Source organism: Apus apus, chromosome 1, assembly GCF_020740795.1.
Source record: "Apus apus isolate bApuApu2 chromosome 1, bApuApu2.pri.cur, whole genome shotgun sequence".
Classification (NCBI taxonomy): Eukaryota; Metazoa; Chordata; class Aves; order Apodiformes; family Apodidae; genus Apus; species Apus apus.
In genome coordinates this window covers 28,788,749-28,811,690 of record NC_067282.1, presented here as the reverse complement: position 1 = coordinate 28,811,690, position 22,942 = coordinate 28,788,749, and the positions used below count along the sequence as shown (strand labels likewise).

Genomic DNA, 22,942 nt, shown 5'->3' with positions numbered 1-22,942 from the left:
ACCCGCACCCGCACCCGCACCCAGACTGGCACCGATGCACGGCGCGGAGGAAGCGGTGGCGGCGGGGGGGCCGCGGATGAGCGCGGCAAGCACGCAAACCGACAGCATGGCCGGTAAGCGCTGCCCCGTCCCCGCCCGGGGGGCCCGGCGGCGGGGGGGGGCTGGGCCGGGGCCTGCCGCGGCTCTGAGGTGCGGAGAGGGCTGTACCGGCTGGCGGGGAGGGAGGGAGAGGATGTGCTGATCGGCCTTCGCCGGTCTCTTCTCTCCCGGCGGGTGCTTCCAGGCGTTTGAGGAAACGCAGGCACTGCCCGGTGTGTCCCCTCCTCAGGCTTTCCCTGCCCGGGGCTGTCCAGGGGGCTCCCGCCTTCCCCCTCCTCAGCGGCAGCTTCGTGGAGCGCTCCTGCCCCTGAGAGACGGCGCAAGAAAGTGTCCCCCCGTCCCCTGCTCGCCTCTGCTCCTCCTCATGAGGCCTTCTGACAACACATGCTTGTCTTCTGCTTCCCCCTCATCAGCGCTGTTTCTCTGCCCTGTTCTGTGCCGCCTGTGTTCAGTGTGCAGACAACGTCCTGTGCCTGGAAGCGCCTGCCTTCCCAGGGCTGTCCTTGCCAGCCCCTGCCGCGGGGCCCGCGCAGGAATGCGGCAGGGAGCAGCTGTTGCGCCGGGCTGGGGATGCCCGGGTGAAGCGGGATGGGTTGGATGTCGTGTGTCCCCATGCTGCAGCCCCAGGGGACTGTGTCTGTGTGCCTACAGATCCCCCAGACTGAGGACCATGACAGGGCTGCCAGATCTCCTTGATGGAGAGGAAAGGGTGGTGTCACTGATTGCCTCCTCCTTGAGGAGCTACCTTACTTGTAAGATGACTTCTTACAAGCCTTTCAGACTATGTGCTAGGGAAGCCTGCCTACACTGCAGCCGTGGCATAATCCTGCACCTGAGCCGGATGGGCAGTGCCCTACTCCTTGTTTCTTGCAGGTGCAGGAGCAGCAGGGTTTCCAGCACGGGCCTTCACAGCATGCTTTCTCTGGAGCATGCCTTACCTCACTGGAGCAAGATCCATAGCGTGGAGGAATAGAATTGTGCTTTTGTGTGAAGCAGGGAAGCTGCAAGGACCTGATGCACCTGAAAAGAGTGCTCCTTTCATATACAGTTTTGCTCTCCGTAGCAAACAGCCTGATTGCTTCCCCTGTCTTTCTGCTTGAAATTCTGTAAGATGTCTTCGAACCTTTTTGCAGGCCACTTTCATCATTATTCTATTCACTGTCTTGAACTTAAAGGGAACATTTAGCTATGTACATGAATAAGGATGAGGATACATAGACATGAAAACTGTGACCACAGGTCTTTCCTTTCTCAGCATAATATTCTCCTGATTCTCTTTATAAATTCATGTCCATTCACAACAGGGTTGTGAACCGGTACATTCTTCAGTTTGTTTTCCTTCTGTTTGACAGGTCACATTCAGATTAGGTCCCAGAAAACACACAGTAATTCAAACTTGTTTCTAGCGTATTCTGTTTTAGATCTATTCTGTGTGCCAAATTGTAATCCACGTTAGAAAATGTGATGGTATATGCTTGAGTTTGTATAAATTGCACTGTTTATTTTAGCTTGCTATTTGTGAACTGTACATGTGTGTGCTACAACAGGAGTGAGCAGGGGCTGTAATGAGAATGGACTCAAATGCCCATTTAAGAGAACAAACTCTCCGTATTTAGATCTGGCTTATAGACTGACTTTTACAGGTATGGGTTTTTTTAGTACAGATGATAACAAATCTTCACGTGTGCTGCTTGCCATGTAGATTTCCAGAACAGGTATCTGATGGTGCTAACCAGGTGCCCCTTGCAGTGCCTGTGCACAGTGGGTTAGCGTAGCAGGGAGTAGTGGACCACGTGGTATCATATGTTGCTAAGACGTTTATAGTTGCTTTCCAAAATCACACTTCTGTGTGAAAAAAAGGTGCAAAAATACTGTCTGAAAATAGTATTCCAGTCATGGATTGCATATGTTCATCTGCTGTCCTACTTGTTTGGGTTCACAGACATGTCATTGAACTAACCCTGTCTCCCACCAAAGCAATCTTATTATCTGCTTATATCTCTTCCAAACGGCTGGAACTAATTAGAGAACTGTTTTTCTCTGTTCTATTCTTGCCTCTGCCATTTCCTCCAAAAACTTTATTGTTTGCTGGAAGGGTTAAAGCTGGAAATCATAGTATTGTCGGCACATGAGAGACCTGCAGAGGCATATGTGTTCATTACAGCTCTCTGTAAGCACCCCTGAAGTAGGGATTGGAGCTTTTTCAAATACTTGATTAACTTCTTGCCAAGTGTGAGGCAGGACAGCTTTACATCTGGAATGGTGTAAAATTAGTGAGCAGTGCGATGCTTCCTCCCGTTGCACTTGTGGGACCCTCAGTAATGCTGAGCACTGGCCCTCACAGGTCAATGTCCAGATTTTGAGTAGAAGCACAACACAGCACAAGGTGGTGGTCCAAGAAGGAAGTCAGAAGTGGCAGCCTGAGCAATAGGCTGAATTTTTTGCAAAAATCTAACCAAAATTTAAGCAGACTGTAACAATCCAGAAGCAGGTTTCTCCAGCACTGATTTAACTGGAAGGTTTCAGAGTGGCTCATCCACTTTTGCTGCGGGTGTCAGTGTAAGATCATGATGTGTGCCTGGATATTTTTACTGTCTTCTGTGGTGAGCCTGAAGCTGAATCACAGGCTGTGTCTGAAATGTCTGTAAGCATCTGTGAATCATTTTGAGTACATTAGGTTATGTGGGATCTGATCTGTGAGTTCTGCTCTTCGCCTCTGAGTGGAATTAACTTTCTCCTATTGCACAAATCTGACCTCTGCACCCAGATGTGAGCATTTTGAGTTGACAACTACTGCCCTGAAGAGGACAGTGTGGATTTAGCTGATGTAATAGCAGAAGTTGTTGATGAACCAGCTTCTGCAGCAGCTGTGGTGTAGAAGACTTGGAAAATATTGTTCAACGATATATGGTTTCTTTATAAATAATTGTTAATACAGCTTTTTTTTTTTTTTCTTCTTCTGATGACAGGTCAAATGCCAAGACTTTCTAAAGTGAATCTTTTTACTTTGTTCAGTCTCTGGATGGAGCTCTTTCCCTCAGCTGAGCAACAAAAAAAATCACAGGTAAAATGTCTATATTTACCATTAGATGGTCTTTCTGAACAGGTGCTAAGAGCTCCTGCTGTGAATCTAACCTGACTGCTCTTTACATGACAGATAGTCTGGAGGGGAAAAAAAAGCAAAAAGGCTGATAAATGTTTTTCAGATATTTCTTAGAAGTAGAAAAAAATCCATCAGTGGGAGAAAAATAGCAAAATGGTTGCATATCATTCTATTTCTGAAAAACTTTGAAAGGCAACGTATACCCCTGACAGGTGAAGGAATCAGAAAAAAAATCCCGGTGGATATTTCAAAGACTATAACAAAGAAGGCATGGTGTATACCCTGGACTTCTTAGTGTATTATAACTTTAAAATCAGTGTGGTTGATGGGGTAGAGATATTCTTTAAAATATCTATGTTCATGATTGCAGAAGGGTTCTCTTATACAGTGGAAGTGCACAGAACTACTTGAAATGTTTGCTCATCAAGAACTTGTAGATAACTACTTTAGTGATACTGAAAACAAATAGTTCTTAAGAATGGATCTTCTAAATAGCTGCCAGTTACACTTCAAAGTAGAGAGGTATTTTCAGAGTGTCCTGGAATTGGGTGTGTCCTTTTGTGATCAGAGTTCTTCTTGTGCTCTTTAAAATGGTTACTACTTTGTCCAGAGCATACTGAAATGGTAAGATCCATAGCATAGGAATCGTCCAGGACACAAAAAGATAGGAAAATAATCTGAGTGACAGTTAGGCCTAATTTTCAGAGCTTGGAATGTCCCAAACTAGATCTGAAGTAGGGCTAGATGAGTACCATGCAGACCCCAAATGCAGTTTCAAATTCAGTAATTCAGTTAGGAATGGCACTTGGGTTACATGCAGGGCTTTCCTAGAGCCTCATTTCTGTCACCTCAAAGAAACCGAATAATTTACAGATCTAAGGCAGCAGTGTTCTGGTAGCAGCTGGATTGCACAATGAGAGGTGTTTCACCACCTTCATCAAACTAGCCTCTAACCACTTTCCTCACAATACAGAGGAATCCAGATGCAAGAGCTCTTGTCTGTAGCATGCTGGCTTTTTCCATGGAAGATTTTTTAGAACCATTTTTAGATTCATTTCTGTAAATGAAGAGACAGAAATAAAGGTAGAGAAGCTATTAGCTCCCAGGATGGTCAGTTTTAAGAGAGAAATCAAAATCATGAGCGTTTCCAGATGCTGGGTGATTCAGAGGGGTTTTCAGCTATAATTGATGGAATTTTCTATGCTATGTATAGGGTTTTTTATGGGCAAAGCAATGAGGTCCCTTCCAACCCCTAGGATTCTATGATTCTATGACCAGAAAACCCAGGAATTTTCAACAAGGCTGTGTTTGTAGTTTGACAGGAGCGCAGCACTCTGATGTCAATAGACACCTGTAGAAACCACCAAAAAAATACTGCTTAGGGAAAGTGTAACAGATTGTTTAATGATTCCTATCACAGTTTGTATTGAAGAGCTATGTGCTCTGATCCAGGCTGATTGCTGTTACCCAAGGAAGAGCTGTAACATCTCTGTGGACTTGATGTTGTAACAAAAAGAAGTAAAATATGTTTTTCTGTAGGTAAAGAAGAGTGGTCTAGTTGTGGTGAAAAACATGAAGATTATCGGTCTTCATTGTTCCAGTCCGGACTTGCATGCTGGCCAGATTGCACTCATCAAGCATGGATCAAGACTTAAAAACTGTGATCTTTATTTTTCCAGAAAACCATGTTCAACTTGCTTAAAAATGATTGTAAACGGTGAGAAATTACTGTGGCAGAGGAGGGGTAGATGTTTTGCTTGTGATTGGTATCAGAAAGCCTGTTTGGGCTGTCTCAGTTGTAAGTGCCAATCCCTGACTTGTGTAGCCTGCAACAATCATGTTCCACAAGGCTGAAAACAGTATTGAATGGACATATCCTGGAGCAGATGACCAAGAAACAAGGGCTTGCTGCTAAGACCTTGTTTCTCTGTGCAGCCTTGATTCTTGGTGGTGCTTTCTGCTCTGCTGGGACACACTGCTGAGATTCTGACATACCTGCTGCACTTTGCCAGAGCAACCCTACGCCATGATGACTAGGCATAGATTGCTTCAGTTTCCCTTGCCCCCCCGTTGCTTATCAGTGGCACCAGAGGAAGGGTGTTTCTCATGCAGCTGTCATAGGGAGTACTTTTAAGAGTTTAATTTTCCCAAGTGAAATGCAGACAAGTCAGATGATTCACCTTCTGAAGTGGGATCTGCTGTACAGCCCTTCTGCAAGTATTGGTTTTTAATCTCAACGGTAGCGTGTATTAATGCTAACTTTTTTGTGTGGTGTTCATATAACTGTTGTAGGTAAAGTGCAAAATTGAACTGCCACAAATATCTTAGAATTTAGGAAATTCTAATTTATGTCTGTAGTCTGATTACCAAGTCTGATAAGCTCAAGATATGAGCATTTTTGTTGTCCAGACACCACTGAAAGAGCACGTACAGCCTTAAAGGAGTGAAAACAGGGCTAGGCAATAGTGTGTTGAAAATGATGTTTATGTTCCACTGTGCTTGCATGGTTCATTTTGCTGCATTATCTTCTCTTCCAGCTGGGGTGAACAGGATTTCTTACTGGCCTGCAGATCCTGAAATCAGCTTGCAGAATGAGGTGTCAAGTCCCGTGACTACTGATGATGCCAAGCTAGATGCCAAAGCTGTAGAAAGACTGAAGTCAAATAGTCGTGCTCGTGTGTGCGTGTTGCTTCAGCCCTTGGTGTGCTACATGGTGCAGTTTGTTGAAGAAACTTCCACCAAGTTTGATTTTATTAAAAAAATAGCAAAATCTCAGCCTGACTCGAACACTGACTTTTACACTGCATGTAGACAAGAGAGAATCAAAGAGTATGAAAGCTTATTCCTAATTTCAAACGAAGAAACGCACAAGCAGATATTGATGACAATGGGACTGGAGAACCTCTGTGAAAACCCGTACTTCAGCAACCTTAGGCAAAACATGAAGGATCTTGTCTTGGTCTTGGCAACAGTGGCTGCCAGTGTCCCTGCCTTTGGATGCTTTGGATTTTACAACAGTGAGTCATGGCGAACAAAGGAAGCAGACCATCAGGGCCTGCCCCAGGACATTGCAAGGCACTGTATGATACAAGCCAGACTGCTTGCCTACCGGACAGGTGAGTTGTTACAGTAGTGGGGGAACAATGAGCAGAGCAGAGTTGCTGATTTCAGTCTTGATTCTTCCAAATACTTCCTTGAGCAAGCTGCTGAATTCTGTTTCTAATTCTATGCAACAGGAGCAGCAGTAATAGTAACAACTCTATAGGATTACACAGTACTGTGTGTGAGAGCACTGGGCTTTCCAAGAGAGTATCAGGGCAGGTATGTCACACAGAGTGCTGGCAAAGCCTGCCCTGACAATATGTCCAACACTTCCTATCTGAAAAGAGAACACAATGACATTTAAATTCTTCAACCTGCTCTGAGGCTTTTTTTTTTTTTACAGAGGTTTCACAAGATGTTTCTTTTATCAAGTAAGTGCCAGTATTTTAAGCATATTATGTACACTTCTTCAGAAAAGAACAGTGAAATAATATCCTTCCATTAGGGTATTCAATATTAAGTTTCCTAGTTCCGATCTTATTAGTAAGAGTGATTATATATCTGATGGGGGTTATCTTTGCAAAGATGCTGGAGTTTTCCTATACATGATTTCAGGCTGGAAGGGTATTTGCCCATCTTGTGATACAGATTACCTCTCACAGCTACTTTATTCTGTCTGGGTAGCAATGCAGTAAACTATTAGGTTCTTCCAGAGATAACAGAATATGAATACTTAAAACTTGGTGGTACTCCTTAATTCTGTTATATTTTTAATCTAAATAGGCTTGTTTCTATTTTTTAACCCTTATAAACAAATAAAGCAAATAAGTAGTACATATTTAGAACTTAAAACAAAACTGATCCCACAAAATTAACCTATCAAGTAAGGTGCTGAATGTGCCCTTTGACTTACTTGAATTTTGTGAATCTTCCAAGTTTAGAATATTTCCTTCCCCCCCTTTTTTTTTTTTTTTTTTTTTTTGGGGGGTGTGGTTCCCTGCATGAAGTTGATCACAAAAAGTTGCAGGGAAGATTAGGTTTTTAGAAATAATTCAGAAGTTAGATGGAACTAGTTTTGAGGGGTTTGTACCACTGCTGCTGTATAGAGCAAGATGGAATGACCAAGCTTGAGTACTCATTCTTGGGGCAGCAAAATTCAGCTTTGTCTGTGCTGTTCAGCCTAGACTCAGATCTGCTTTTTGAGCAAACTCTTGCTCCACTTCAATCTTGTAGTGAAGTCCTCATTCTCTGTGAAATTATAATAAATAACAACACCTACACACATACTTAGATGCTTTACATTATCATACAGGTGGATAGAAGGGGCACGAGATATGACATTTTTTGTGCTATATTAATATACATCAGTGACTTAATAAATATGCAGATATACATAAAGTTATAAGCATTCATAAAACATATCTTTGTCAGGAAGGATTCTCTTGGAGTGTTTATGTATAGTAGTGACACAAAGGGTGATCAAAATGGTTAGGTGAAAAGTGGCATCTACATTATTAGATGCTGGAAGCTTGAAACATTTTTTTTCTCCTTGATATGTTGTTTTAACTGGTCAAGACTATCCTGAATAGCTACTGGGGAAGATTTCCAAGTTCCATAAAAATCTTCCAAGTGTTCCAGTTTTCCTGTGGAAAGGGTGTTCCAGTTTTCCTGTGACAGGCAACACCCCCCAAAATCTGATTGTTAACATTTTGTCTCTAATAAGGTACAAAATACAAATAATTTTGATAGGCATTCAGACCATAGAACCATAAACTTAAGGAATGGCAGAAATCAAGTAGTAAATAATGAGCAGGTTGTTTATCCATTTGCCAGCTCATGTCAGCGAAACTGTCCACATACATTCTTGGCACACATTTTCTTATCTGATATATGTATTGGTTGCTTCATAGCATTTGTGAACAAATCTATGTAGAAAAGTCTTGGGATGGCAGCCCTTGCAGTTACAGCACACCCAGCTTTTGCAGTAGACTCCTATGACTTTGAACTTCTTCATCTTTCTGCATTTCTTTTTCTCCTGTCCACAAAGCAAGAATGAATGTTATTCCTGACTCTAGGCTGTCATGTTAATAGCTAAGTAACTCAGAAGAGCTTTATTTCTTATTTATTGCTAAAATATTATGTGTTTTAGAGGATCATAAAACGGGAGTTGGAGCTATTATTTGGGCAGAAGAAAAATCGGTAAGTATTGAAAATGTTACTTTTTCTTGCACTCACAATTCATACACTTGTATCTGCTTTGAGCTTTTTATTTAGCTTTAAAGTTATACAGGTGTTTTTCATACACAGGCACAACACTATGGAAAGCCTCTCATTCTTTAGTAACTCAGTTAATGATTGATTCATTGGTGTGTTGTCAAGATGAAGGGGAAGTAAAAATGAGTTTAGTAACTCCCACAGTGTCTCTGCCTTGGTCCTCAGTGTGCTTGCTTCCCTAGCCATGGCCGTTTATAACACGTGTCCTGGCTACAAAGTTTTGCCACAGCTGCTGAGCAGGCAGCATGTGTCCCCTCTGCGTGGTCCCTCTTTGCAGCTCTGTTTTGGAGAGTTCTCAGTGCAATCATAGCCTGACAGACAGTCTCTTGAGGATTTCTGTTGCAGTGGAAATGCAGTACTGGCCTCAGCAGGGTGCTTTTTGAATCAAAATGTTATTTTTCTTCAGATATCTTTACTATGCTTTTTCCCATCCAAGCATTAAGTTTTTGTTTCTTTATGCCTCTGATAATGCACGTTGCCAATCCCAGGAAGCCTCATTCTTCATTCAACTGCAACATACTCTTCAACTGGCCTCAGTCATTGACTGTTTATTGCTGTTTTGTCTCTTGTTCTGATTTCAGTCAGATTCCTACTTGGTCACTGGGTCTGTTGAGAAACAGGTGAAGCAGTCTCTGGCACATCAGGGACTAACTCTGTCTGTCTTTAATTTTGCACATTGCCAAGAAGTTTAAAGACTAAATCCTTCAGACTTTTTTCTTCCTAGTATCAGTGTTACTCGCTGAAAGGAGAGCCACTAAAGGCTGGTGCAGTGTGTTGTGTGTGGTGTTAACAGTTTGCCCATGCAGCTGCTGTGGAGCTTAGTGGAAAAGCTCCATACAGACATGAAGCTGGTAGCAAGAGCTGAGTTCTTTTAACTGCTGTAACTTGGCATGCACTGATAATGTGGAAGTATAATATTGCACAGCTCTTTGACTTAGTTCTCAGTTTAAAATCTCCAAACATGATGCTTTGCTTACTGTTGCAGAGAAGCTGTGATGGAACAGGAGCAATGTATTTTGTAGGCTGTGGTTACAATGCCTTTCCTGTTGGATCTGAATATGCAGATTTTCCACACATGGATGATAAGCAAAAAGATCGGGAAATCAGAAAGTTCAGATACATTATACACGCGGAGCAGAATGCCTTAACATTCAGGTAATGGGCTTATTTTTGTCACAAAAAAAAAAAAGAATGAGATGGTCCAGAAACAGTTCCATGACAAATGCCTAATGTCACTGTGACAAAGTGTGGATTGCAATCACGGTCTTGTTTATGCCTGTGATGCAGAACTTGGATGTGCATGGGTGCGGACAGCTCCTGGGGTTTCTTCAGACTTCTAAAGTGAACTTGTCTTTGAGAGGATGTTCACTCCAATGCATGGCAGCTGTCCATCAGATACAAGCTACTGCCTCTGCTTCCTGCTAGCACCATGCTGTAACCTGAAATATGGGAGTGAGGCAATTACTGAGGCTTCCAACAATGATACTAGGGGAGAGGTGGGATGGGTGTTTGGTTCACAGATAGTAAAACCAAACCAGATACCATTGTGTACTCGTGCACTTCTGAGAGTACAACACAACTCTTCCTTGCTTGGTCTTGTGAAGTATCAAGTTTGTCACCATTCAAAACTCTCACAATACAGACTCTGAAATTCTGTTTTCTGACTGTTTGTAGGTGTCGAGAGATAAAGCCAGATGAGAAAAGCATGATCTTTGTGACTAAATGTCCATGTGATGAATGTGTCCCTTTAATCAAAGGGGCTGGTATTAAGCAGATCTATGCAGGAGATGTTGATGCTGGAAAAAAGAAAGCAGACATATCCTACATGAAGTTTGGTGAACTTGAAGGTGTAAGCAAATTTACAGTAAGTGTCTCAATGTAGTATATTTTAAAAACTGGGCAGCGTTGGGCTGAGGGGAGAGTGAGCAGCCATCTGCAGCCAGCATAGAGAAGTGTTTTCATGTGCTGTTTAGTCAAGTGAGTGGAACTGAGAGCTTGCTTTGTCACCACACTGGGGAGAAGTGGTGTGCCAGATGCCAGATGTTGGGGCAAGTGTGTCCATTTTCTCTTAATTGCCACACAGATTTCCCTCTTGACTCGCTGCTGTTGTTTGAGATGGTCTCTTCACATTCACAGAATCACAAAATGCCAGGTGGGAAGGGACCTCAAGGATCATCTGGTCCAACATTCTGAAGTTCTCTCCAAGCCTCCCTGTCACAGCACAGCAGCTGATGTGGGAGATCACTGTGTGATTTTGTAGGCCCTTCCAGCAGCTCCTGAAGGAGCTGCAGTGGGTTTTGAAGGTGGCCAGGTGCTTCTGCACTCAGGGTGCTCAGCACGACCAACTGCACCACTGCTGGGTTGAGCAGTCTCCTGTAACCTTCACAAGGGAGTAAAAGGCCACACATTCCCAACAGCTTTTTATCCTCAAAGCAAGTGTGTTTTGAAGGGGGAGCTCTTCATTTCCCATCTCACCCCTTGTCACCCTTACAGTGAAGCCTGTAGGGTACTTTTTCTTTCTCCCTTTGCTCTTTCTGCTGTCTTGTGGAATAAGTAAATGTTTTCTTCTTTTACCAGTGGCAACTAAATCCACTGCACACTAACGCCCTTGAATTCCATGACCCCGCAGCCAGGGAAAGTAAGTATTTTTTAATTAATTCATTTTATGACTGAAATAAATAAGTGAGATCACATTTTTAACAAACCTGAATCCCTCTGGGATTTATAAGTCTTAATTAATCTTGATTTTGATTAGTTAAATTTTGCTATGAAAACTTCTCTGAGGTTTTTGAGTGGATGAACTAATGATAACTCAAAACCAAGTTTGTTTTAACAAATGGATGGCATTGGTGCTTGTTACAAAATCAAGTAATGCCACTATCAAGGTTGACAATATGCTGTTTTGCACAGATAATTTCCAAGTGCTTGGTCATGTTTTAAATTTTGTTCTACAAAGACTGTTTATATTGGGTTCTATAGAGAGTGCCATTCTTTTTCAAGAGAAATTGGACTCCTCTGAGTCACTGAAATATGTTCTGCAGAACATTTCAGTGCATCTTTTATGAGGTGGTAGAATCTATGCCAGTGCTCTTCAATCAGCATTTGTTTTTGTGTGTGTGTATATACACATAAATAATACAAAGGCCACAAAATCCTTGTCGACCTGCACTCCTGTAGCAAGGGAGCTGTCATCTTCTGAAAACAGAGTTTAGATGAGTCTCCTTTTGAATCCTTTTTATGCTACAAAAGGGACCCACCATTGGCATCTACTGTCAGCTACCAGTCCTTAAAATGTTTCTCATCCAGAGGGGAAGATAACGTGGAAAAAATAAGCTAAATAACTGTAGTGCCCCAAGCATGAAGATACAGAGCGTAAAGACAGGGAGTTGGCAGTTACTCAAAGCACTGAGTACCACGCTAGGAGCAAAAAAACCACTGAAGGTGTTTTTTGTAGCTCATGAATAGCCACATACTACAAGCTAATTCCTAACTTGTAGCAAGCTCAGTTAGTGGAAAAGTCTCTTTGTTAGCTGTTCCCTTATGAGTTGGAGCAAAGAGGGTGGGAAGGGCTCCGAATAGGGTTCATGGCATTAGTAATCAATGCAAAATCTTAGGGCTTGTTTGTCCCTCTGTCTGCTAATGGTTTTTAGACCCAGCTGGAGAAAGATTCAGCCTGGGGTACTTTGTTTGACAACCTTTATCAGAGCTCATTTTTCTAACAATGTTTTCTTCAAGATTATATGTTTGCATTTTCTACACTGAAGTGTTTTAAGTTATTCTTTTGCCTTAGTATGTTTCTTTTACTGTGATTATTGCATGTCCCTTAGTATGGGGAATTAGACAAGCTTCTCAACCCCCCAGCCAGTGTTATTCCAATGTACCTGTATATGTTGAGTATTTAGACAATGCTTGCTATTATATTAATGTTTCACACTTATTTTTTTCTTTAGATGGGGTCCAGAAAACCAAATCACTAGATGACCAGCAGCACCAAAACAAAAAACTGTGTCTTGGTCACTAATGAATAATTAAGCACTTATGCAGTCTTGCTCTCTACTTTTTATAATGCAGCCTGTTTGCACTTTCAAATAAGGAAGAGTTTTATTTATTGTTTAGAAAGTGATTTTTAGAAGAAGTTTATTTATGATGTCTTAAATGTTTTACAGAATTACCTGAAGGTCTTTTTAATTTAGAAGTTCCTGGGGGAAAAACCTGCTGCTTGTATTTTCTGTGAAAGTAACTGGATGGCTAAAAATTGTTAATATGTTATTAAAGAAATACCAGAAGTTTATTGCTGGTAGTTCAGAGTAATAACAAAATGGTATATTTTTTGCTTGGTGTCTGGATTGAGGGAATGGATTTCTAAGTTCTGGGCTAGAAGAATGCAGAAACAAGCCCTAGCTCTTCATGTACAGTCTCTGTACAAAGAAGACAAAGCCACTGGGATGGCAGTCATTGCTAGGTAAGTGATTTGGAGATCAAGCTTGTCTCTCTTACATGACCTCTTCCAACCACCACAGCAGCAGAGCTATTTTGTTTTGTGGTACTTGCATTGCTGCTCCGTGTGCTTCCTCCAGTGCAGCCCATCTGAACTGATGCAAAGATTAGCTTTGCCTTTTCTCAGCTCAGCTCAGCTTTCTCAGCCGGGTGAAGGCCTAAAAGAATGTGGCTGTCTGCACCTCACTGCCCCCTGCAGACTACGTGAAGATGGCCAGTGCTTAGCTTTGTTCGTCTTCACTAACAGGCTTCTAGGACTACAGAAGCTAATGAAGTACCAGATATCCTGTTGTTTCTGCAGGATGGAGCCAGTGGAATAGTCTGAATCTTTTCAGGTGCCAGTCTCTTGGATGACTACATGTGGAGTGAGGGTGACATTAAAACAGTCAGTGACACTGCAGACTAATGTTGTTGCTAGTTTTGAGGAGGTGCTGAGCAGGTAATGGGTAACCCAAACAGAGAGTTGTACCCAGCATCTTCTGAGAGGTTACTCTCCTTACTCCAATTTGTTCCTGCTCTGAATATGACCTCGAGTTGTTCGTCTTAACAGATGTTCCAGTGCTTTCTGTTTACTCTGCTGAGCTCTCAAGTGCAAACACCTTAAACCTTTTGCTGCTGCTGGTAGGATATGTAAATGGCCTTTTCCCAATTCTTCCAAGAATCTTGCCTTTGCTGCCCTCCTTTAACTCCTGGAAGGGGAATTATGCCTTAAGATGCTGCTGTAGGTTCTGTTTGTTTCAGGCTTTGGAAAAGGTTAGAAGTAGATAGAAGTAGATAACTGGGATTGGATAGTGTGCAAAGCATCCTTAATGTGGCATTAATTATATGAAGTGTCTTCTCACCCAATTTGGCTGCTGGTCCTGTAATTTTAGGTGCAGTTCTTGATGCTTGGAGCTGCAGCAAGGAACTGTGATTCCTCCCTTGTGGCTCACAGTATAAACTTCATTCTTGAGTACCTGGACTTCATAACTGGGGAATGCTCATATCCTCTTCCCACTGTGACCATGTGCTCCCTGGAGCTGGAGAAGCTGCTGTTCCTCTGAGCTAGTCTGGTTGCAGGCTACTCTCAGGCTGCCCGCTGAGCGCAGTGTGTGCAGGCTTAGCAGCAGCCACATCTCCTCAGGCAGCTGGCTGCCCTGCACCACTGCTGTCTTGCAAAGCTGGGCACATACAGCTTCATTTCCCAGGACCAGGTAAGGAAGGGAGGAGAAAGATCTGACACTGGTTTTCAACTAAGGGAAGGATAGCAAAATCCATTTTTGCATCACACCAGTGTGCTTTTTCACAGTAGCTCCTGAGGAAATTGCTGAACTGCCACTTCACCAGGTCTTGTAATCTGGTGTGGAGGAACCCAGGGCCTGAATTTAGGATCCAGCTGCAAGAGCTCTATGCCTCACCTGTCAGATTCAGAGTCCAGGAGCTAGGGATTAAGTTATTGGTCTGGATGTGTACAGACCTCAGACAGACAGTTTTTTCCTCTCATCAAGGATTATATCATTTCATTGTTTGTAACTTGCATATGAAGTTAAATGTTGGTGTTTCATAAACAAAATTATAATTGGTTTTAAAATCACAATTATTTTACTTTGGTGTATTTTCCCCCACACTTCTTACAAGTGTCTTGTGCTAGAATAATTGTTCTTGGTTTTTTCTACATAGAAGAACACTGACCAGATTAGAGTAAAAAGCCCACCCCACTCTGCCCACTGAAGCCTTCTTGTTTCCATAATCCATTGGCAATGCTCTTCTACTTGAGGTAGAAGCAGAGGGAGAAAAAACAGAAGCAGGTTTAAGGCCCCTTCAAGTTTTATACTGATCAGTCAGATGGTATGAAAATCAGTAAAGCTGTCATTATAGGAACAACTCAAATTGAGAAGTCCCTGAAACATCACAGGTGGCCTGAGTGCATGGAGAAGTTAATCAAGTCAAATATCATGCACATTAAATAACTACACTCCAGTGGATGCTGCTGGTAACCTGAAATTCATGAGGAGATTTTACCTTTATTTTTAATTGTTTTTTTAAATGAGGATTTTTGTACAAAACTTTCTCTGAAACTTTAAACTGCTTGCAAGACTGAAGGCTTGGATGTTTGGCTTTGTTTCTGTCTTGCCATATTTCTGCAGATTCCTCCAGAAGCTCACCAGTTTTGTAGGTCTGACTATCAGTATAGCCCTACTTCTTTAATTCTTACTGGGATTTCAAAGTAGGGTCTTTATCCTGGCCAACAGGACCAATGTGAATGGGGTTTGTCTCTCAACCCACGGACTGTGCATGTCATCTGCTTACTATGGAAGACAGGACATTTCCTGCAGTGCTTATTTTGCAAATGAGCTTCAGGATGATGTATTTAAAATTAAGAAATGTAAAAATTACATATTTTATATATTTTATGAAATTTCCATATGCATTTTGAGTGTCTTCCATTCATTTCAGAGCAGTAATTTTAACTGCGGTTTTACTAGCTATCAGTAATAATTTGGCCTCTTGACTGAGAATTATAGAAATTCTCTATTAATCATCTGCCTTACAGCAAAATATGTGTTCTGCTAATAAATAATCCGACAGTAAGTACTGAGGTATATTTTTAAGTGCTTTAGGTTATTTAGAAACATTGCAGAGTGTCTTGAAATGCTCACACCCTGTACCAGCCCGGTGCTGTCCTGGCTCCAGCAGCCCCAGTCGTGTGCTGAGCTGCATCACCTCCCTCTGCTCTGCCTGGAGAATTTGTCTCAACATGAGACTGTGCCTCCTGCCAGCCTGGCAGAAGGGCTGGAAGGGCTGGGATCCCCTCTCTCGGCCCTGCGAGCATTAATGAGCATTAATTCCCTCCTCCTTGGGACAGTAAGAACTGCCTCAGGGAGCATTGTGTGATCTGCCACCTCCACGGCCTGGTTCTTGTTTGGAAGTGGGCGAAGCTGTGACAATCCAGAAGTAAAACTGGTCCCAGCTGCACCTCCTGCCTTGCAGCCCTGGATGGCCTGTAGGGGCAGACGCGGGCGTCTCGATTCATTGTCACCCTAGAGGGGATGGCTGTGCTGATGCGGGCTGCGCTGCCTAGAGCAGAGCGAGTCTGTGGCATCAAGCAGGTGATGCTGAAGGCCTGACCCATCAGGGGCTTTACATCCATCTGAAAGGAACCCACTCCATGTCACAGAGCCACCCGCAGTAAGGGGGGCAGATGGGAGATGCATTACAGAAGGGCTCTTGAGCTGAAATGTCATTGTAGACACACAGTGAGCAGTCAGTGGGACGTGGACAGCCAGGCTGGCAATGGGACAGGTGTCCCAGAGATGTGTGTGATGCGGGGACTGCTCTGAGGACCTCTAGATTTTTTTTGTTTCAGCCATTCTGCCTGCAAACCAGACTTCAAGTACCTCTTTGGCTTTGATTTGTGAGATCCAGTAAGCAACATTGCTTAGAGACTAGAGCAGCAAAGAAGGTGAATGGTGTGTGCTGGTTTCTAATAGATCTGCATTATCATATCATTAACGAAGATTGGCACTGTGCCGCATGTGCAGAGCTGAAGTCCACTCTTGCTCAGAAAGGCCTGCTGCAGAGAACTGTTGTCAAACACTTGCTGATCTTACCTCCTTCCTTGGGGTCCTGTTTCCCAGACCTACGTAGCTATCTGCTAATGTTCCAGTTTTGTATGCTGCATAAATATATCCAGGCAACATCTGGCCTTGAGCATTTTGACGTATTGGGCTGAAGATGGTGCTCGGGGATTTGCAGTTTTGTTCCGTGAAAGGGAGAGTGGCTGCTGGCACAAGACAACTTGCACTGGAGCCCACCTCCTTCTGGATAATGGACCTGTTGGAGCAAGTCCAAAGGAGGGCTACGAAGATGCTCAGTGGGCTGGAGCACCTCTCCTATGAAGACAAGCTGAGAGAGTTTGGGCTGTTCAGCCTGGAGAAGAGAAGGCTCCAGAGAGACCTCACAGCAGCCTTCCAGTACCTGAAGGAGCTACAGCAAAGATGGGGAGGGTCTTTTTACTAGGGCATGTAATGAGAGGACAAAAAGTAAAGGCTTTAAATCAAAGAGGGTAGATTTGGGTTAGACATTAGGAAGAAATCCTTTACTGTGACGGTGGTGAGACACTGGCACAGGTTGCCCAGGAAAGCTGTGGAAGCCCCATCCCTGGGAGTGTTCAAGGCCAGGTTGGATGGGGCTTGGAGCAACCTGGTCTAGTGGGGAGTGTCTGCCCATGCAGGGGGGTGGGAACTAGATGATCTTTAAGATCCCTTCCAACCCAAATCATTCTATGATCCTATGCCAAAACACTATTGAAACTCAGAGATGCACCTCCATGGCATGCACTGCTGGTCACAGCCAGAGGTACAGCCCCTAAGTGAGAATATTCTTCAGTGCAGGGAGAAAACAGGCAAAAAGCTGCTATGCCAATTCTGTGGCTGGCTTATAGAGGAATTTCCGTTGGAAAAGACCTTTAGGATCAGCAAGTCCAACCATTAACCCAGCACTGCCAAGTCCACCATTAAACCATGTCCCTAAGCTCCACATCTACACATCTAAATAACTCCAGGGAAGGTGCCTCCACCCACTTCCCTGGGCAGCCTGTTCCTTCACCCTTTTGGTGAGGAATTTTTTTTTTCTTAATATCTAACTTAAAACCTCCCCTGGCACAACATGAGGCCATTTCCTCTTTTTCCGTTTGGGAGAAGAGACCAGCCGGCTTTGACGAGCCCTGGTCAGAGGAGGCTCCTCAGTTCGGTTGCCTGGCTCTGAGCTGGGGCTCTTTCTCCTCAGCGGCGGCAGAAGCCGCTCCCGGACCCGCTCCCGGACCCGCTCCCTGCCAGGGCTGCGGCGCTGCCACCAGGGGGCGCTGTCAGCAGGGAAAGGGCCCCGGCGGGGCGGGCACAGGGACCCGCTCCCTGCGCGCTCCCGTCCCGCTCCCTGCCCCCTCCCTGCCCGCTCCCTGCGCGCTCCCTGCGCGCTCCCTGCCCCTCCTTGCGCGCTCTCTGCGCGCAATCCTGCCCGCTCCCTGCGCGCTCCCTGCCCCCTCCCTGCGCGCTCCCTGCCCCCTCCCTGCCCCCTCCCTGCGCGCTCCCGTCCCGCTCCCTGCGCGCTCCCTGCCCGCCGCTCGATGGCGGCTTCGCTGGGCAGAGGAGGGGAGAGGTGTCTGCACGTCTGCCACAGCAGGGGTGTGTTTTATCACGAACACTGCAGGAGACACCCAGAAAAGCAGGCAGAGCGGTGTTGCCGATGCTCGTTGTCAAAGCCAGAGCACCGGAGGTGGCTCAGAACTGAAGAAAAGGGGAAAAAAAAAAATTATTCTGTGTGACTGAGCGTGTGCAGAGAAGGGCAGTGAAGCTGGTGAAGGGTCTAGAGCACAGGTCTTGTGAGGAGCAGCTGGGGGAACGGGTTGTTTAGCCTGGAGAAAAGGAGGCTGAGGGGAGACCTGGCCCCTCTCTACAAATACCTGAAAGGAGGTTGTAGTCAGGTGCGAGTTGGTCTCTTCTCCCAGGTAACAAGCGTTAGGGTGAGAGAAATGGCCCCAGGATGTGCCAGGGGAGGTTTAGATTGGATATTAAGAAAAAATCCTTCACCAAAAGGGGCATCAGGCACTGGAACCAGCTGCCCAGGTGGGTGGTAGAGCCACCATCCCTGGAGGTATTGAAAAGACCTGTAGATGTGGTGCTGAGGGACATGGTTTAGTGATGGGCTTGGCAGTGCTACACTAACAGTTACTTGATCTTATGGTCTTTTCCAACCTAAATGATTATGACTCTCATGTAGGTAAAGGGCACGGCTTGACTCACAGCTGCACAGGCTTAACCGTGCTTGGGCCAGAACAGACCTGCAGGGGAAAGAGCTGAGCTGTTTCCCTGGGGTGTTTTGCCATGTGACATCTATCTTTTGCACTCAGATATCATCTCTTTGTACCTGAAATATTTCCAGTTAGTTTTCCGAGGAGCCAGGCTCTTCCTCAGCACTGAGTGGTCTTCCTGAAGCTACGAGACCACTGTGCATTCCCACCACTGCTGAAGGGATGGGGTCTGCTCCAGCTTTAACGTAGCTGGTATTTCTGCAACGTGTCAGTCACTGGCACTAGCGAGGTACATCAACAGAAAGGAGCCTTTGCAGACTGCCTGTGTTTTTCTCCTTTTTTTGCCTTCATTGCTCAACTCTCTTTACTTTGGTTCTGGTGAGGTCACCTCACAACTTTGCTAGCAAATACTCCCTGCAGGGCAGCTAAATTTCTGACTTGGAGACAAAACTGTTGGACAAAGCCTGGGGAAATCATGAAGCATATGAGTAATAACTTCAGCAAGAATCAAACCTTAGGGTCATGTCATACATGTGCTGGCATAGACACATTTTCCCACTCTGAAACATCTTCTCAGGAGTACCTGAAAGATGCATTTAAAATAGTATCAATGCCAGTACAGACGCCTGCTGCTCGTCTTTCATTCCCAAGGTGGGGCAAGACAGATTCATCTAGCAAAAGCAAAAACCAGCAGAAGCAGAGGAGCCTAACTGCATGGCTACAAGTGGTATTTATTAGCAGGAGAGCTGGGATGAACATACTCTTCTCTTCCCTCAGCAACACCTCCCACCCCCTGGGACACAGTGCTCTCTTGCCTGCCAGTAGGCCTGTCCCCAGTGCCTCCTCTGAGCCCCTGACAGGAAGCAGGAGCCCCTGCTGTCAGCCCACAGCGACAACCTGCTCCATCCCATGAGCTAATTGTGGCTCTGCCCTTGACACTCCTTGGGGCACAAGTGAATATTATTTTCCCCCACACCCAGCTTCTAAACGGGGAGGAGGGGTCTTCCTCCCCTTCCCCCCCAGGGGAGTTTGTGAGACCTGCTCCCTGCACAAAGAGCCCACTGGGCATCTGACCACCTGCCTGAGCACAAGACGGGTGGGTTTGCCCCCTGCCAGCCCCGGGGTGGGGCTGTGCCTGGCTGGGTGTGCTGCCTGCTGAAGAGCTAACCCTGGCTGCATGTTTGCACAAAGCTCTGAAGAGATGCAGCAGGCTCTGCTTTTGACAAGGGTATTTTTAAATCTGCTCCAAACCCTTGTCAAGCCAACTGTTCCCAAGTGAGCTGAAGGGCCTTGCCAAGGCCCTGCCTGAGTGGAGGTAACCTACCCAGCCACTTGGAAATCAGGGGCCTCTGCTCATGAGTTGAGCAAGGCACCTTCATAGCCCCAAAGACATGTTCCATCTTCTCTGTGCCCTCAGAAGAAATGCTCCATTCATTAGCAGACTGGCAGCTCTCCCCAGGCAAACTGTGCTGGGGAGTTTGGTGTATTTTGTTTCTTTAACTGCAAGGAGCTGGGCTATGGTGCCATAACAGAGCTGGTGCCTCTTGTGCAGCCAAAGGACTTTGTTCATCTCTGTCACTTTGGTCAGGTGCTTGTTGCCCAAATACTTGTAAAAACTTCAATGTGCTGGAGTACCAGGTACCCTGCTGGCACAGCATGACAGTTAAAGCAAGTGGGTTACACATTTGGCCATGGGACAATGGGGCTTCATTCCCAAACCTGCCCATGGAGGAGATTCTCATGGTGCCTACATGCAGCACCAGGAAGAAGCAAAAGAGGCACTCCAAGGGAGGGAGGTAGCACAAGACACACTTTGGGCTGTACCTCATGTGCTGCCTCACAGCAGATAGCTGAAGTCTCAGAGGTGGCCAGGGCAGTGCCATGCTTTTCCTGGAACCAAGGCTCCACAGCAAAGCCCTCCCAGCTGTTGCCAAGGCCATACAGGGATGAAAAGTAGCCGTAGGGGCTCCTGCAGCAAAGTAGTGTTCAGCTGCACAAGGGAAGGCAGCAGGCTGTCTCACCATGTGTGCTGGGACACCCTCTGTCCCCATCCCCAGCTGGCACTGCTCCCAGGGCACAGGCTTTCCCCACACTCCTGTCATTCCCACTGTGACACAGCCTGAGGTGAAAAGGTGATTTTTACCATGGCTTTCCAAAGCCACTCACAACCAGTGCCCTCAAAAAGGGGTTGCTTGTTTGTTTTTCTTCCTTCCACATTTCTGGAAAGAGGGGCCAGCATCAGGCAGGTGCTGTGGAGCAGGACCATGAATCAGGAGGGCTGGGCTCACCACCTGCCTCTCCCTGCAGCTCACAGGGGAGCCGGGCCAAGTCACAGCCCTGTGAGATGCTTGGCCTGCAGCTGAACTGCACAGCCAAAACTGCTGACATTGTCCTGGGTTTTCCCTTAGCCTCGTCCCACATTGCCTGTCCAGCACCAACCAGCTGGCTTGGGCTTCTGCTACCTTGTGGCCTCCCACGGTGCAGGCTGAGGGATCCCAGCCTTTGCTGGAGGAAAGGCTCCCCTTCAGCATGGGCTGGGGTGGCAGGGACTTCAGTGACTTTTCTTGCCCAGGCCGCAGCAGCTCGCACCAGTGGGATGGCCCCTCTCGCTATGGGGTTGGACATCTCACTGCCAGACACCTTGTGCTGCTCCACCTGGGGCACGTGTATGGAATGCATGTGCAGTGGGCCTGAGTGAATCATGGAATCACAAAATGGTTTGGGTTGGAAAGGACCTTTAAGATCATCTAGTTCCAACCCCCCTGCAAGGGCAGGGACACCTCCCACTAGACCAGGTTGCTCAGAGTCTCATCCAACCTGGCCTTGAACACTTCCAGGGAGGGGGCATCCACAGCTTTCCTGGGCAACCTGTGCCAGTGGCTCACCACTCTCACACTAAAGGATTTCTTCCTAATATCTAATGCAAATCTACCCTCTTTGATTTAAAGCCATTACCCTTTGTCCTATCACTACAAACCCTGGAAAAAGCTTTCTTGGGGAAAGTACTCCAGGTGGGGGTCTCACGAGAGCTGTGTAATGGGACAGAATCCCTCCCTGGCCCTGCTGGCCACACTTCTTTTGGTGCAGCCCAGGACACAGTTGGTTTCTGGGCTGCAAGCACACATTGCCAGCTCATGTTGAGCATCAACCAACACTCCCAGGTACTTCTCTGCAGAGCTGTTCTCCAACCATTCTCCACCCAACCTGTATTTGTTCTTGGAGTTGCCCCAGCTCATAACTCTGTAACTCACTGCGTTTGCTGCTCAGTGGGAGAGGAGCCCTGGATTTTCTCGAATGGGTAGAAAGACTGGTTGAGCCCTCTGTTAAGGTGCAGACTGGAAGGGGGAACATGTCAGTTCCTGAGGCTGGACCTGCATTCACACTTGTGAACCAGCAGCTTCAGGATTGGAGCTCCAGCAGTGAAGACCCTCAGGAACCTGCATTTGTCACCAGGCATCAGTGAGTGCTGGGTATCTTCTGCTCAGACCCCAGGAGCACTGCCACCCGGCAGAATTTCTGCCAGCTGTCTGCACTGACAGGAAAGTAACTGGCCATGTTAGGTCCATCAACATATGAGCAATGAAACAGGCTTTCATGGCTTGGCAGTAAATGCAGTAAATCCTTATGGTCTATATAGTCCTCAGCTGCTGGATGCTGTTGTGCTGCAGGCCATGTATACAAATCCAGCAGGTGATGCTCAAGGCAAAAGCAGAGTGAGCGCCACACGGGGAAGGTGGCAGGTGCCAAAATGCAGGTCTAGAGATGGTGGAAGGCCATGAAAACCTTTATTTTTATGCAAGCGCGGTTAGCCAAGGGGGAGGGCAAGGTACAACTCTCTTTCATGTCACAGAGACCAAAACCCATGTCCCCCCTGCCTCATACCAGCCTCCATAAGACATTCTGCCAAAATGTTGACGTGCTTCTGCTACAGGCAGAAAAATGAAGCATTTGTTGAGCCAGAGAAAAAGCCTCTCCACTGACCAAACATCACTGCACCCTTTGGAAAGAGGCCTGAGTTCTCTTAGCCCTGCTCCAATTTCATAGGCTAGAGCAAAGCATGCACTAGAGAACAAATGGGATCCAGATCTCCTCTCCCTCGTGCGAGTGCTTTTATCCTTAGATTACAAGGTCCAAGTCAT

The 22,942-nt window shown here is 45.7% G+C and overlaps 1 protein-coding gene across 2 annotated transcripts; it reads left to right on the top strand.

The window, feature by feature from the left end:
• On the top strand, window positions 1-12,809 carry CDADC1 (cytidine and dCMP deaminase domain containing 1). Of its 2 annotated transcripts, none has more exons than XM_051635085.1 (9): window positions 1-113; window positions 3,069-3,163; window positions 4,742-4,919; window positions 5,740-6,318; window positions 8,394-8,443; window positions 9,504-9,673; window positions 10,193-10,382; window positions 11,096-11,156; window positions 12,469-12,809. In XM_051635085.1, the coding sequence occupies exons 1-9, from the start codon at window positions 35-37 to the stop codon at window positions 12,537-12,539; spliced, it is 1,473 nt and encodes a 490-aa protein (XP_051491045.1). In that variant the 5' UTR covers window positions 1-34; the 3' UTR covers window positions 12,540-12,809. The 2 variants fall into 2 exon arrangements, with proteins under 2 accessions (XP_051491045.1, XP_051491051.1); XM_051635091.1 differs by lacking the exon at window positions 1-113 and adding an exon at window positions 1,180-1,205.
• The last annotated feature ends 10,133 nt before the right edge of the window (window positions 12,810-22,942 follow it).

Coding starts and splice junctions, on each gene's coding strand:
- CDADC1 (XM_051635085.1), top strand. CDS start 35: ATGCACGGCGCGGAGGAAGCGGTGGCGGCGGGGGGGCCGCGGATGAGC. Junction 6,319..8,393: donor ACTGCTTGCCTACCGGACAG/GTGAGTTGTTAC, acceptor TATGTGTTTTAG/AGGATCATAAAACGGGAGTT. Junction 11,157..12,468: donor TGACCCCGCAGCCAGGGAAA/GTAAGTATTTTT, acceptor TTTTTTCTTTAG/ATGGGGTCCAGAAAACCAAA.